This window comes from Gymnogyps californianus, chromosome 1, assembly GCF_018139145.2.
Source record: "Gymnogyps californianus isolate 813 chromosome 1, ASM1813914v2, whole genome shotgun sequence".
NCBI lineage: Eukaryota > Metazoa > Chordata > Aves > Accipitriformes > Cathartidae > Gymnogyps > Gymnogyps californianus.
In genome coordinates, this window is record NC_059471.1 from 157,687,077 (window position 1) to 157,699,334 (window position 12,258).

General features: G+C 41.3%; 1 protein-coding gene across 2 annotated transcripts in view; it reads left to right on the top strand.

Moving 5' to 3' along the window:
* The first annotated feature begins 6,213 nt into the window (after positions 1-6,213).
* The window catches only part of WASHC4 (WASH complex subunit 4), a 41,729-nt gene continuing 35,684 nt past the window's right edge, over positions 6,214-12,258 (top strand). For both annotated transcript variants that reach the window (XM_050908452.1, XM_050908443.1), the window contains exons 1-5: positions 6,214-6,274; positions 10,309-10,448; positions 11,554-11,607; positions 11,732-11,797; positions 11,968-12,013. In XM_050908452.1, the coding sequence (XP_050764409.1) occupies positions 6,214-6,274; positions 10,309-10,448; positions 11,554-11,607; positions 11,732-11,797; positions 11,968-12,013 (367 nt within the window). The remainder of the gene's footprint in view (positions 6,275-10,308; positions 10,449-11,553; positions 11,608-11,731; positions 11,798-11,967; positions 12,014-12,258) is intronic.

Consider the following 12,258-nt stretch of genomic DNA (forward strand, 5'->3'; position numbering starts at 1 on the left):
CAAACAACTTCTACTATAAAAGCTGGCATCAAAACGGTCCTATACTGCAAAGTTTGGAACTGGATTCAAGCACTGCTGAAGTTCATGAAACTCCAAATCCTGGTTCATGATCCAAAATCCTGTCCAACTAGAACACCACATACTTGGCATTTAACCATTGACGCACAGGCTTACGGCAAAATACCTGGTTTTCCTAGGTAAGCAATTTGTAATGACTTCTGGCTCTATTCATTATACACGCACAACACAGACAATACAACAATGCACGTGTAAAGCACCAAGGTTTTAATTAGTTGGCATTCCTTCATCTCCAAAACACAACTCCAAACCTACTGAGACAATAATATGTCTCCATTTACTTCACGGACTACTAAAATGTTAGGTGACAAAAGGGAAAAATCACAAGAGAAGGTGTCTGTTGTCAGCAGAATCATGGTATAAAGAAGAGCTGGGGAGTAAGATGTGGGCTTGACTTTAGATTTCATAGTAATGAGAGGGGCAGGGAGACAAACAGGGATAAGGGTGTGCTAAATCACATGCAAGGATGGTACATACGTACCATCAGCTTCTTCCTTATGATCAGTGATGAACTTATATGCATGAGTTTTAACAACCACTTAACAAATTGGCTATTTATAATTTCAAGGATCACTGTAAATATTTACAGTCAATTCAAATTGTATGTATTTTGTCATCCAGAAAATGATTAGGTTGACCTGTCTGTCTGAGAACAAGCAATAGGTCTTGTGTGACACAGTAAACTCCAACATCAGTGTTAAATATTATAATGGTTACAATGCACTCCTCTGGGCTTTATGTTGTTTGGAAAAAGTGACACAAAGTATTCCCCACTGATTTCAGTATCTCAGTTAGAAAAGCACCTTGCAAATTATCAGTTTCTTGTTAATCTGGGGAGAAATCCTAGCTCCAGTGGTGTCAGTGTAAATTTATGCAATTGGTTTGGAGCACATTTTATGCATTAAGTTTTCTCTCTTGGTTTTTTCCTTCCATTTCTGGTCCTTGTTTCTTAAAGCCAAAGTTTAGCTTTTAAAAAAATTGCAATTATCCATAGTAAGCTTTCCAACATGGGCTTCCCTCTTTCTGTTCCCTAATTTTCCAGAGATGTATGTCAGCAAGTCGCAAAAACAGATAGGGGGATACGTATACAAAAACTACTCAGGAGCTAAACATGCTTGTTCAATAGCATGCTCACAAAGCAAAATGTGTTTGTATGTGCAGAAATGTACAGAACAAATGTAAGACCTAATCCAGCTGAACATTATAAATCCTTGTTGATTTCTGTGAAGCAGAAGTTAGCCAGTGTCTTTGAAGATATCATCAAGACTTGGCAAGATCATTAGGGAAGGCTGTGTTCCACAGGATGCCGAGTACGTGCACATACTGAAGTGCTTGGGAAACTGCTCAGAATCTTCCAGGATTTGCTTTCTTTTGAAAATCATGCCCTGGGATTCAGTAATCAACTAAATTAGCTCTGCACAGGCTTTTTGTCATTGGAAATCAGCCTTGATGGGGCTTTTCAGGATGAATAAAGATTTGGTCATAGTTCAGACTCAAATTCCTCAGGAGTACTTTAGAGTTCACCCAGTTTTAAAGATTGAGTAATTAAAAAAAATAAAGTAAGGCTTTGTACTGGTTATTCCCTAACTATGTTAATTGCATGACAAGTTTCAACTCAAATTTTATACAACAGAAACTTTTCATGTTTTTCTACTTGCTGAAGCAAGATTTCATGAGAAAGTTATTTGTTTTATCTCTGCAACATTTGTATTTAAAACTTGCTTTTCTTATTCTTTTTCACTAAGTCTTAACTTCATTTCAGGCCAGACGCTCACATGACAGTAAGGCTTTCACAACCTACTGATATGGATTTTCTGCCATCTAGTCAACCATTTAAAACCTTATGCTTGATATTTCATTTTTCCAGAGTAACCAAAAGGAGGCATATATTTGATGAGGAAAGGGAATTATTTTACCAATTTAACCAGTAGAAAGAATTATCATGTGCAGATGCCTTACTCATATGCATAAATGGAAGTCTCTCAAATTCCACACAATAGAATAGAAACTACTTCTGCAGAAGTTGGCGTTATCTTTGTGGAACAGAGTTACAAAGAGCAAATCTCAGAGAGTAAATCCTTTCTGGGAATCCTGCCACAAAACCTTTGAGCAAGGACTTTATTTTATTTAAAATATTCAGAGAGCTGAGCATTAAATGTTCCAGAGACAAGGAATGTATAGCATAGTTGGTTTCCTGCAGATCCAGCAAGCCAATTCTTTCTCCTATAAGTAACTACCATTCTATCAATCTTGGTGGAGCTTTGCCTGTTTACACGAGAAGCAATTTTTGCTCTGGATGCTTTTCACCGGGTTTTTTTTTTATATAAAATGGTTTCTGTTTGAATGCTATGTTAAAGTTTTCAATAAGCTTTCAAACATCATAAAAATACTGCTTAAAAACACCTGGTAACTGTATTGTCCAATGTTGAATGATATTTCCAACTGGGATAATTTCAAAGGAAAAAAGATTTTTAATACCTCATGGAATCAAGCCCCTGTTGATTTATGAATCCATAGATACCTAGCCACTTCACTCCATAAATAAAATGGTCATAGTACCATATTAATTATACTATATTTTGGACTTTATTCTCTCACCTATCCTTTCTAGCACTCAAGTGTGACAAGTAATTTCAGCTGGAACATATTTATGTTCACATTTCACTCAGTTCATGTGAAAGTCCAATATGAAATTTTACTTTCATGATCATTTTGGTCTGGTCAAAAGAAATTATAGTTTTCTCAACTATGCCTGTGTTCAGTAATATTCAGCTTACCAAAAATCACTGTATTAAAATCTAAAGACTTTTCTGACTACTGTATTATCTGAAGATACTAACAGATATTTGATCAATCTTAGCAACTTCCTATAAGCTTGTACGAAATAAAAGCTTCCTGGCACAAATGGAAGTCATAAGTGTCATGCAACTTTCAGTAATGATGCTTATAAAATGTCAATGATTTCACATGAGCAAACAGCATAAAGCCATTCACTGATAAGACAGCACAGAAAACTTATCAAAACTGAGCTAGACTTGCTGTCACTAACACAGTCAGCTTCAAGATAAAGTCTAAATCAGATTTTCAGAGGAAATAGAAATTCTAGTAGCATCTAGAATTGACCTAAATAACTTCCGTGTAAGCAACAAAACACTGCCACCTAGTGAGCCAAAGGAAAACCCAATAATGTGTCATTTAAATAACTGCATCATGAATGGCAGCATAAAATTTAACTGGTGTACTGTCGTGGTTTAACCCCAGTCAGCAACTCAGCACCACGCAGCCGTTTCCCCCTCCCCTCCCAGTGGGGTGAGGAGGAGGAAAGCAAAGGAAAAAAAGTAAAACTCGTGGGTTGAGATAAGAACAGTTTAATAACTAAAGTAAAATATAATACTAACAATAGTAATAATGAAATATAATAATAAAAGTAATGAAAAGGAATGCAACAAAAGAAGGGGGGGGGGGGAAGAAAAAAACCAGTGATGCACAATGCAATTGCTCACCACCCGCTGACCGATGCTCAGTTAGTTCCCGAACCGCGATCCGTGCCTCCCAGCCAGCTCCCCCCTGTTTATATACTGGGCATGATGTTCCATGATATGGAATATCCCTTTGGCTAGTTCAGGCCAGCTGCCCCAGCTATGCTCCCTCCCAGCTTCTTGCACACCCGCTTGCTGGCAGAGCACGGGAGACTGAAAAGTCCTTGGCTTAAGATAAGTGCTACTTAGCAACAACTAAAACATCGGAGTGTTATCAACATCATTCTCACACTAAATCCAAAACACAGCACTGTACCAGCTACTAAAAAGAAAGTTAACTCTGTCCCAGCCGAAACCAGGACATGTACTTACTTGAGTCTAACTGTGATTTTTTCAGTTACGGAGTCTCCTGCTCCTTTTTTAAAAATGCACTATTTCAGTACATTTTCTTTTAAAATAATTTTCTTTTTCCATATTCAAAATAAAGGTTACATCAGCTTATGCTGTGGGGATCACAGTGCACTCTCTGGTGTGGCCATTGTATAGACCAACCAGTTGGGTTACCTTGCATGCAGTTTTGACGATCTCACAACCTCGCAATAACCAAGCCTACAGTATTTCACTCTCTACAAATTCAGTTCAGATGGGGGGAAGGGAGGGCCCTACCAAGTGCCAGTTCTACAAGTTTCTCTCTTGTACCATTCTGCAGAATTCAAGGACACGTTTTTCTGAGACGGATAACAAAAAGCCTGGTGACTACCTTTTAAGCAGTCTAAAAGCCTCTGTTTATGTGCAGTCTTCCATAGCTGAAAGAAACAGTATTTGTTTCAAAGAAAGCATATATGGTTTGTAGATAAAAGTTTTCTATTGTTTTGTTTTGTTTTTCAAAACTGGAAGACATACCTTGGCTTTGAATAAATGTATAGCAGCTCTACTGAGTTCAATGAAAGCTGCATCTGCATGGCTGCAGACAGAATGCAGTCCTTAAAGTCTAGCATAAATTGTGGTTTCATTTTGTGTGATACTTATCATCTCCTTTGAGACACTTGTGCTCACTGCCAGCTGTCGACATCCTGCACAATTAAACTTCTAGGGACTTAAAAACCCTAATATGAACATCTTAAGTTTGCACAGAAGCCAATGAGTGGAGGAGACGTATTTACATTATGATTATTTGACAACATTTACCAAAGCAGAGTTCTCTCCCTTTAAAAAAAACCAGTTATTCCAAACATTGTTTATGTCGTTTCACACAAAACTAAATGTGATCTCTTCTTTTCCAGACCCAGGTTGGTCTCTTAGAATGCACTTTAAATAGGTAAAAACTCATCAACAATACCTCTGCCAACCAGACCTTTCTTCCCTAGAAACTTTTAAAACCAATAATTTCCAAAGGATTCATTCCTTTTAATCAGAAAACAATTATAGTAGGTGCTATTTTCAGACCTGCTGCATTACAGAGTTAGCTTTTATGGATGATCCTACACTTACTGATACATGCCTCATGGGAGTTGCTATTTTTGTTGCTCTTTCCCATTGAAATTGCTGATGCTCCTGGTGACACTGCTTTTGAAGCCATTTCCTTTTCTGCTGATGCTACAGATTCTGCTGAGGTAATGTAATTGCTCTGGTCATTGTTAATGGCCCCGAGTGGCTACTTCTCTTGCTATCCAAAGTACTTCTATTTTTATTCTCTGATATTACACCCACCAGGGCCCTGAAAAAAACCAGTGACTGACCGCATGTAGGTAAGTACCTCATGGCTCAGTGTGACAACAAATGACAGTGAGATGATTAGATGACACTATTGCAGCAGTCACCCCGCGCAGCTGTCTCTGAGCTCCAGACCCTCTCCCAGAGCTGGGATAGTTCCTCCCACCGCTCCCTTCTTCCAGCATCAGAAAGTGAAAGTGCTGGGGGGGGGCGGGGAGGTGGGGTGTCACACGCCATCGACGGTGCCCGGCAGAGTTTTCCCTCTTCTCAGCAACGTGACAGAGATGTGGAATCGGTGCGAGAGGGACTCGGGCTGGGGCCCTGTACACCAGGGGAAAAGCAGAAAAGCTCCCAAAGCCCCCGCACCTCGGAGGTAGGCCCCGCCTCACCAAAACGATCAGCTCACAGAGGCAGGGGAGTCAGAGTAAAGAGGGGAGAGAGAGGACTCCCCTGCCCCACCCCGCCTCTGAGGCGCCGCTGCCCGCTCCGCAGGGACCTGGGCAGCCGGCGGTTGCCGCCACGCTCTCCTCCCGCACCACGGGGCCGAAGCGCAAGTAGCTGCCTCCCGCCCCCCGCTCTCCCTCTGCTTTAATCCCCCTGCCCTTCGCCGCGGGGCAGGCCCTTGGCGGCACTGACCCTTGAGAACCGGCCCGCCGAGCCGTGAGGGAGCCAACAGCCGGGAACGGCTGAGGGCAGGCGGCGGGGCGGGGCGCGCGGCATCGCCTCGGCGGCGCCCGCGAAGGAGCGGGAGGGGCGGCGGTGTGCAACGGCTGTCCTCGCGGGGGCGCTGCCGCCGCTCCGCCGCCGCCCTCCTCCCGGAGTCCATGCGGCGCTACTCCCCCCCCATCCGCCTCCATTTCCCAGAGTGCGGCGCGGGAGCGGGGCAGGAAGTCTCGTGCGCCTGAGTCAGGGGAGGAGGGGGAGCCGCTGCCGGGCGCTGGCGATGGCGCTGGAGACCCTCTCCCCGGACTGGGAGTTCGACCGCCTCGACGACGGCTCGCAGAGTGAGCGGGCGCGGAGGGCGGGAGGGGCCGGGGCCGGGGCCAGCGCCAGGCCAGCGGGGCTGCGGCGGTAACCGCCACAGAGTGGGGGGAGGCGCGGGCTGAGGAGACCCTGGGTCCCCCTCCCGGCCCCGGACCCCTCCCTGGTCGCTGCATCCCCGCTGGGAACGAGAGGGAGGGAGGAAGGGAGGGAGGAGGAGGAAGAAGAAGAAGAAGAAGAAGAAGCAGTCGTGGGAGCTGAGCGAGGTCACCCTCCCTGGCTTCCCTCACGGACCCTGCTCTGTGCGGGGAGCCGGGCGCTCGCCGCGTCCCTTCCCCCGGCCGCCAGCCGAGTGCTGCTTCCTCCTCCCGTCAGGCCTGCGGGGGTGGACCGTTCCGGTGCCCTTTTTTCCTCCCACCACCCTCTCCGTAGTTGTCGGGGGTTATTTGGGGTGGGAGAGTGGCTTTTCCAACCCTTCATCCTTTACCCTTTCTGGGGAGTCGTCTCCAGTGCCCCCAGCGTGGCAGGGAGGGGGCAGGCAGGCTTGCATGACTTTCTTTTCTTGCGCAAACCGGGCAGGAGGAACATATGCTTGTCGTGGGGATAGTGTTTCTTTCCTTCCCGATCATTTCTCGTGGCTCACGAATTTTTGCAGTTGCTTCCTCGGTTAGCCAGAGAAGTCATATCAAGATAAGTTAGTTGTATGCAGCTTCTGTTGGTAAAGGCTTTCTGGCATGGAGTTGGGCGGTCACTTGCGGTTTCACCTTTAAAAAATAATTAAATAAGACCTTGTGATGCTTAAGTCTTTGACAGTGGGTCTGTGTGCCCGTCAAAATCCACGTTTTTCTCAGCCTGTGGAGGTGACCTACTTTCTAAACAGGGAACGTATATGGTTGTCACGCTGTAATACACACTGTAAATTGAACTGTGCCAGATTAATTACACCAGATGTTGCTGTGAAAATATGTCACTCATGGACCAACTGTTTCATATATAATGTTATCCCAAGAGATGATACTGTTTATGCCATATTCATTTAATCTGGATTTCAGTGGAAACTGAAACTGTCCTGAGCCGAGGTTTTTACCAGTTCTCTAGCTGCGGAATGGAAAATGTCGCTTTTACTCAAAATGCCAGATCTCCACTAGTTTGACTGTGACATTAAGTGCAGCTGGGAGAACTTTACATGACATAATGTGCTCCATTACCACTGTCTTGACGGTGAACAAACAGGCTGATATTCTGTTGTGAACAGCACACAACGTTCTCCTAGAGAAGAGCCAAAAGTGACTTGAAAAACATTTTTTGTTGCTGTTGTCTACTTTCACTTTATACCTATATCACTAACCTTTAGCAATTGTAATGTCCTCAACTGAGGACGCAAGATACTAAGTGAGTCTGATTTGTTGCACCTCTGTCCTAGATATTTATGGACATAGTACTTGCAAATCCTGCTGTGGCAATAAGTCCACTGAATATTGATATTGCTGATTTTGTGGAAGAAGATGATGAAGTTGCGGGATCTGTACTGCTGAGTAGATCTCTTGCATTCTTCCAATTGTAATGCTTTCATTTTATCACCTGAGGAGAAACTAAATCAAACTTTATTGTAAACAGATTATACCTTATTAATTATGTCTGCTGCTCTGAAGAAAAAGAAAATATTTGCTTTCTGTGATTTCTTTTTCTTTCTCCATGTAAGCCAGTTTATTTAGGAAAATTTTTCTGCATCTTAAAAAGCTTCCCCCATCTCCAAGTCATTTTTTATCAGTTCAACCCTGGCTACCTCTGGCTAGTTAATAGCTTTCACTCTCTTCTCTCTCTAAAGTAGTGAGAAATTACTCACAGCTGTCTCTTATTTTATGTATGGTCTGTACAAGGTGGCAAATTGATAGCTATCAATAGTTAAGTATTTGGAAATTTTTAGTATCAGTTATGTTGAGCTATAGCATTGTTCAAATCCATCATTTGGCTGCCGGAAAGGTGACAGTTTGTGGGCCTCTAGCAGAGTGCTGGTGCGAGATTTTGTTTGAGAAATGCTGCCTGTTTCGTAGGGAATTGATTTGAACAGCAGTGCCAATTTCCTACTCTTGTATGACTTGGAAGCTTTTTCTGGTCTTCTTATAAAGCCCCAATATCTCAGTCAGTTTCTCTGCTCTTAGTATGTCTTTTGTGTGAAGGGAGGAGATGGGATTGGGGGAATACCACAGCATACCTCTATAATAATAAGTCTCCATACTCCAAATTTTCTGGCAGTAAAGTACTGAAGCTGACATGGTGGCTAGTTAACTCTGTTCTGCACGGCTCTGCGTCCATCAGTGTTTTACTGGTTTTCTGCAGCAGAGCTTCCAGAAGATGCACTGGAAGGAACCTGAAAGATGAGCTGAATTTGATGGAATAGAATAACATGATGATACAACTCAAGGGCTGCCCATCAGTGTCTGGAGCGCATACTGCTGATGGAGAGTTTTTTGTTCACTTGCTTCTCATCCGTTTACATGAAATTCAGTCTCCTTATTTTGACAGTGTCTGTGCGCTGTCTAGGCTGCAGGTACAGGTAGAACCCAATGGCACTAATGCAGAACTTAGTGTGGGAGAGTTTACTGTGCTTCTCGGATAGGCTTTGCAGTCCATGTGCCCTTATGGTTGGCATTGCTGCTGGCTTCAAAGTAGTAGAATTAGTTCAGGAGTTTGCTACAGTCATTTCTCCTTCTCATTCTCAACCTTCCTGTGCATAGTCCTTCTCACCTTTTCATTATTAATTTGTCCTTATTCGTTCATCCCCTTATGCCCGGTGCAGTGTCTCAGTCAAATATTTTCTTTCTCTGAAAAATGTCCAAGTGGTAATTGATTCAGTAGTGCTCTCCCACTGAAGTAGCCTTCAACTACCATTTGGCTCAGTTATTGGCAACGTGGATGAGTAAGAGGTTAAACATGCAGAATAAAATAATTTTTTAAACTTTTGTAGAGCAGCCTACTTGCTGAAATGTGAAAAGGGCATGTATAAAGCTACATGAGAGTTGAATTCTTGTTTAGGAAATGTTCAGTTGTTCAGCTGACTTACATTCTCTAACTTTTTTAGATAATCCTATTTTCAACAAATAGCAGATCACAAGCTATTAGATTTGTTATCTAATTACGGGGAAGACACTTTAGTCTTCACATGAAAAAGGATTGTGCTTCCTTACTGAGCATAGAAGCCTTGAGCTGTAATCATTCACTCCATAGTTCAGATTATGCAACTAAGTCAGTAATTGTATATAATTTGGGGAGGAGGGGCGAGTGTCTTAATGTGGGAAGAAAAAAGATCAGGATAGAGTGATGAAACTTCTGTGGACTAATTGTCTTTAGACTTACTTTGCTAATTAATACCACTATTCTTAGCGTTTGACCAGCTGAACCTACTTGCCCCTAATAGTAACAGGACAGCTGTGTGTTTCAATGTCCAGGTGCTAAGCAGAAGAGAAGTTCTGCTTGAAGATGGTGAATTTGCAAGTGGGGGGAATGATGAAAAGCCATAAACTTCCCATGTAGTGCCCAAATAACTTACTGAGAGGTAGCAGGGAGAGCGTGGAAGGAGGATTGCTACTAATACAACTGCTACTCAGGCAGAAATGATTAGATCCATTGCCTCAAAGTTCTAATATAATTGCCTGTGTACTGGTTCAGCCGATGGGTAGAATCACCTGCTGTGTTATGATTTCTACAGTTGTTTCTTTGCTCAGCATCTTGATGTGATTGTTAGGTTTGTTAAGATCTTAGTTTGAAAATATATGTAAACTTAAAAAATAATTTTCTGCAAACCGCTTGGATGTTTGATATTCTTAAAGTAGTATTTGGATTTCTTTTAAACTGGCACTAAATCGTAGGATTGTTTTTAGACAAATAAGAACTTCGTATTAAAGATGTGGTTGTATTAAGGAAAAATGCTGCAGCAAAATGAGGAATACAGTGCTAAAGCTAAATAGCAACAGATTAAATATTTTTTTAATAAAATTTTTGATATTGCAGTTTACTGAGCAGTCTATAAAACTGTACAAATGTTATCAATTCTCAGAAATTCATGCCGAAGTGCAGTTGAAGAATTACGGAAAATTTCTTGAGGAATATACATCTCAGCTGAAGAGAATTGAAGATGCTTTGGATGACTCTGTTGGAGACGTTTGGGACTTCAGTCTTGATCCCATTGCTTTAAAGGTCTTCATATATTTAATATGCATTGCAACTGTTATTTTCCTAGTTCCTCCTTCACTTCAAAACCTGAGTAGTAAAAGCTTGATGCATTTGTGCTCTTAAAATTTTGACTTTTGTGTTTGAGAAACCTATCCAATACTATTTTAATTATCAAGTAATTAATAAATTGGTACATATCATAAGAGATGATGTTTTCATATTATTCTTTTCCAGTCTTTTGGATACTAGTGGAAGTTAAATGAATTTATAGTTCTTCATGTGTTGGGAAGGCTAATTCCAGCAAAATTCTTCCCTGTGGCTGTTTGTGTTTTTATCTGGGGGCTGGGGCTCCAGAAGAGCTCACTAATAGTTGTATAACTGCAGAGCAAATTGTGTGTGTATTTATAGTTGTGTTTTGACTTAATGGCCTTGGTACAGTATTTTCTGTCCTCCAGAGGTGGCTGTTTCCTTGGCCGTAAGTTCTCTGTCCTCTGTGGAGCATTATTTTTTCTCTTTGCTGAATTTGCAGACATCATTTAAAAGCGCTTTTGTTACCATATGGAACTTGTTTGTGCTGAAGATGCACTCTCAAGCAATCATCTGTCTCAAAAATTTGAATAAATTATGTGTAGGGCCACCACAGTGCTGGATGTATATGAACTAGTCAATATCATGGCTGGCTTCAGTACAAAATGTCAGTGCCTGCATACAGATATACTTTATGCATCCTGTTTCCTGCATTTGAGGTTCTTAATTAATGTTTTAGGTTTCTGAGCTGGTTTTTTTCCTACATACTCCATAATGATCGTGCTCTTGCTTTCCAAATTTTGTAAGTAAATTGTTGTAAATGCTATATAGTATACCTAGTTATTTGCCTTTCTGCCTAGAGTGAAAGGAAAGGTATTTCCATGTAAATGTGAAGAGCGAAGGTTTCCTGCAGCGTAGGTTGCCAGCTATGTGCAATTATTGCTCTCTTGTTACTGACCCTATTTGAGATTAAACTGGGGGAAGGGGGAAACACTTACCTAGTTGGATAAATGTGTTTTTGACCAATATTTTCTAAAGTTGTTTGTTTGTTGGTTTTGGTTTTTTTGTTTGTTTTGTTTTGGTTTTTTTTTTTTTATTTTAGCTGTTGCCATATGAACAGTCCTCCCTACTGGAGCTCATAAAGACAGAAAACAAGGTAAGCACTTTATGCTTAAAAGAAAAAAAAAAAATTTAAAAATAGAGTTATTCTAGCTAAAACCAAGCCCTCTAAACATGAATCTATTTGTAATCTGTGTGGTTTTTTCCCCCTTTGAGTCTAGGTTCTAAACAAAGTAATAACTGTGTATGCTGCTCTTTGCTGTGAAATCAAGAAGTTAAAATATGAGGTAAATTCAGCTGTCTTTTATTACTGTGTATGAAAATGTTTGCAGATTGGCAAGCTGATATATAGATTTATTCTTTAGCAGTAAAGAAACAAGATATGATGTCTAAATTTTTGTAGCATGATTACATATATCCTATTTATTAAAAAACAAATTTCTGCTTTTGTTGTTAGGCAGAAACTAAATTTTATAATGGCCTCTTGTTTTATGGAGAAGGAGGTAAGTAGCTCCCTTTACTGTAAAAGTTTGTAGTTTTACGTTATTGCTTCAGGTTATGTTAAATGCTACAATAAGTGTAATTTTATAATATGGATACAAGCTTTCTCTGTATCTTTGATGAACACCAAATAATGGACTTTGCGGTTATAGGGATATGTGTTAGTGTCTTGTAACTGTCCTGTGAGTTACCTTAAGAAAACAATAACAGGGCTTTACAGATAACTCTTACCTGCACTAAGTATTGT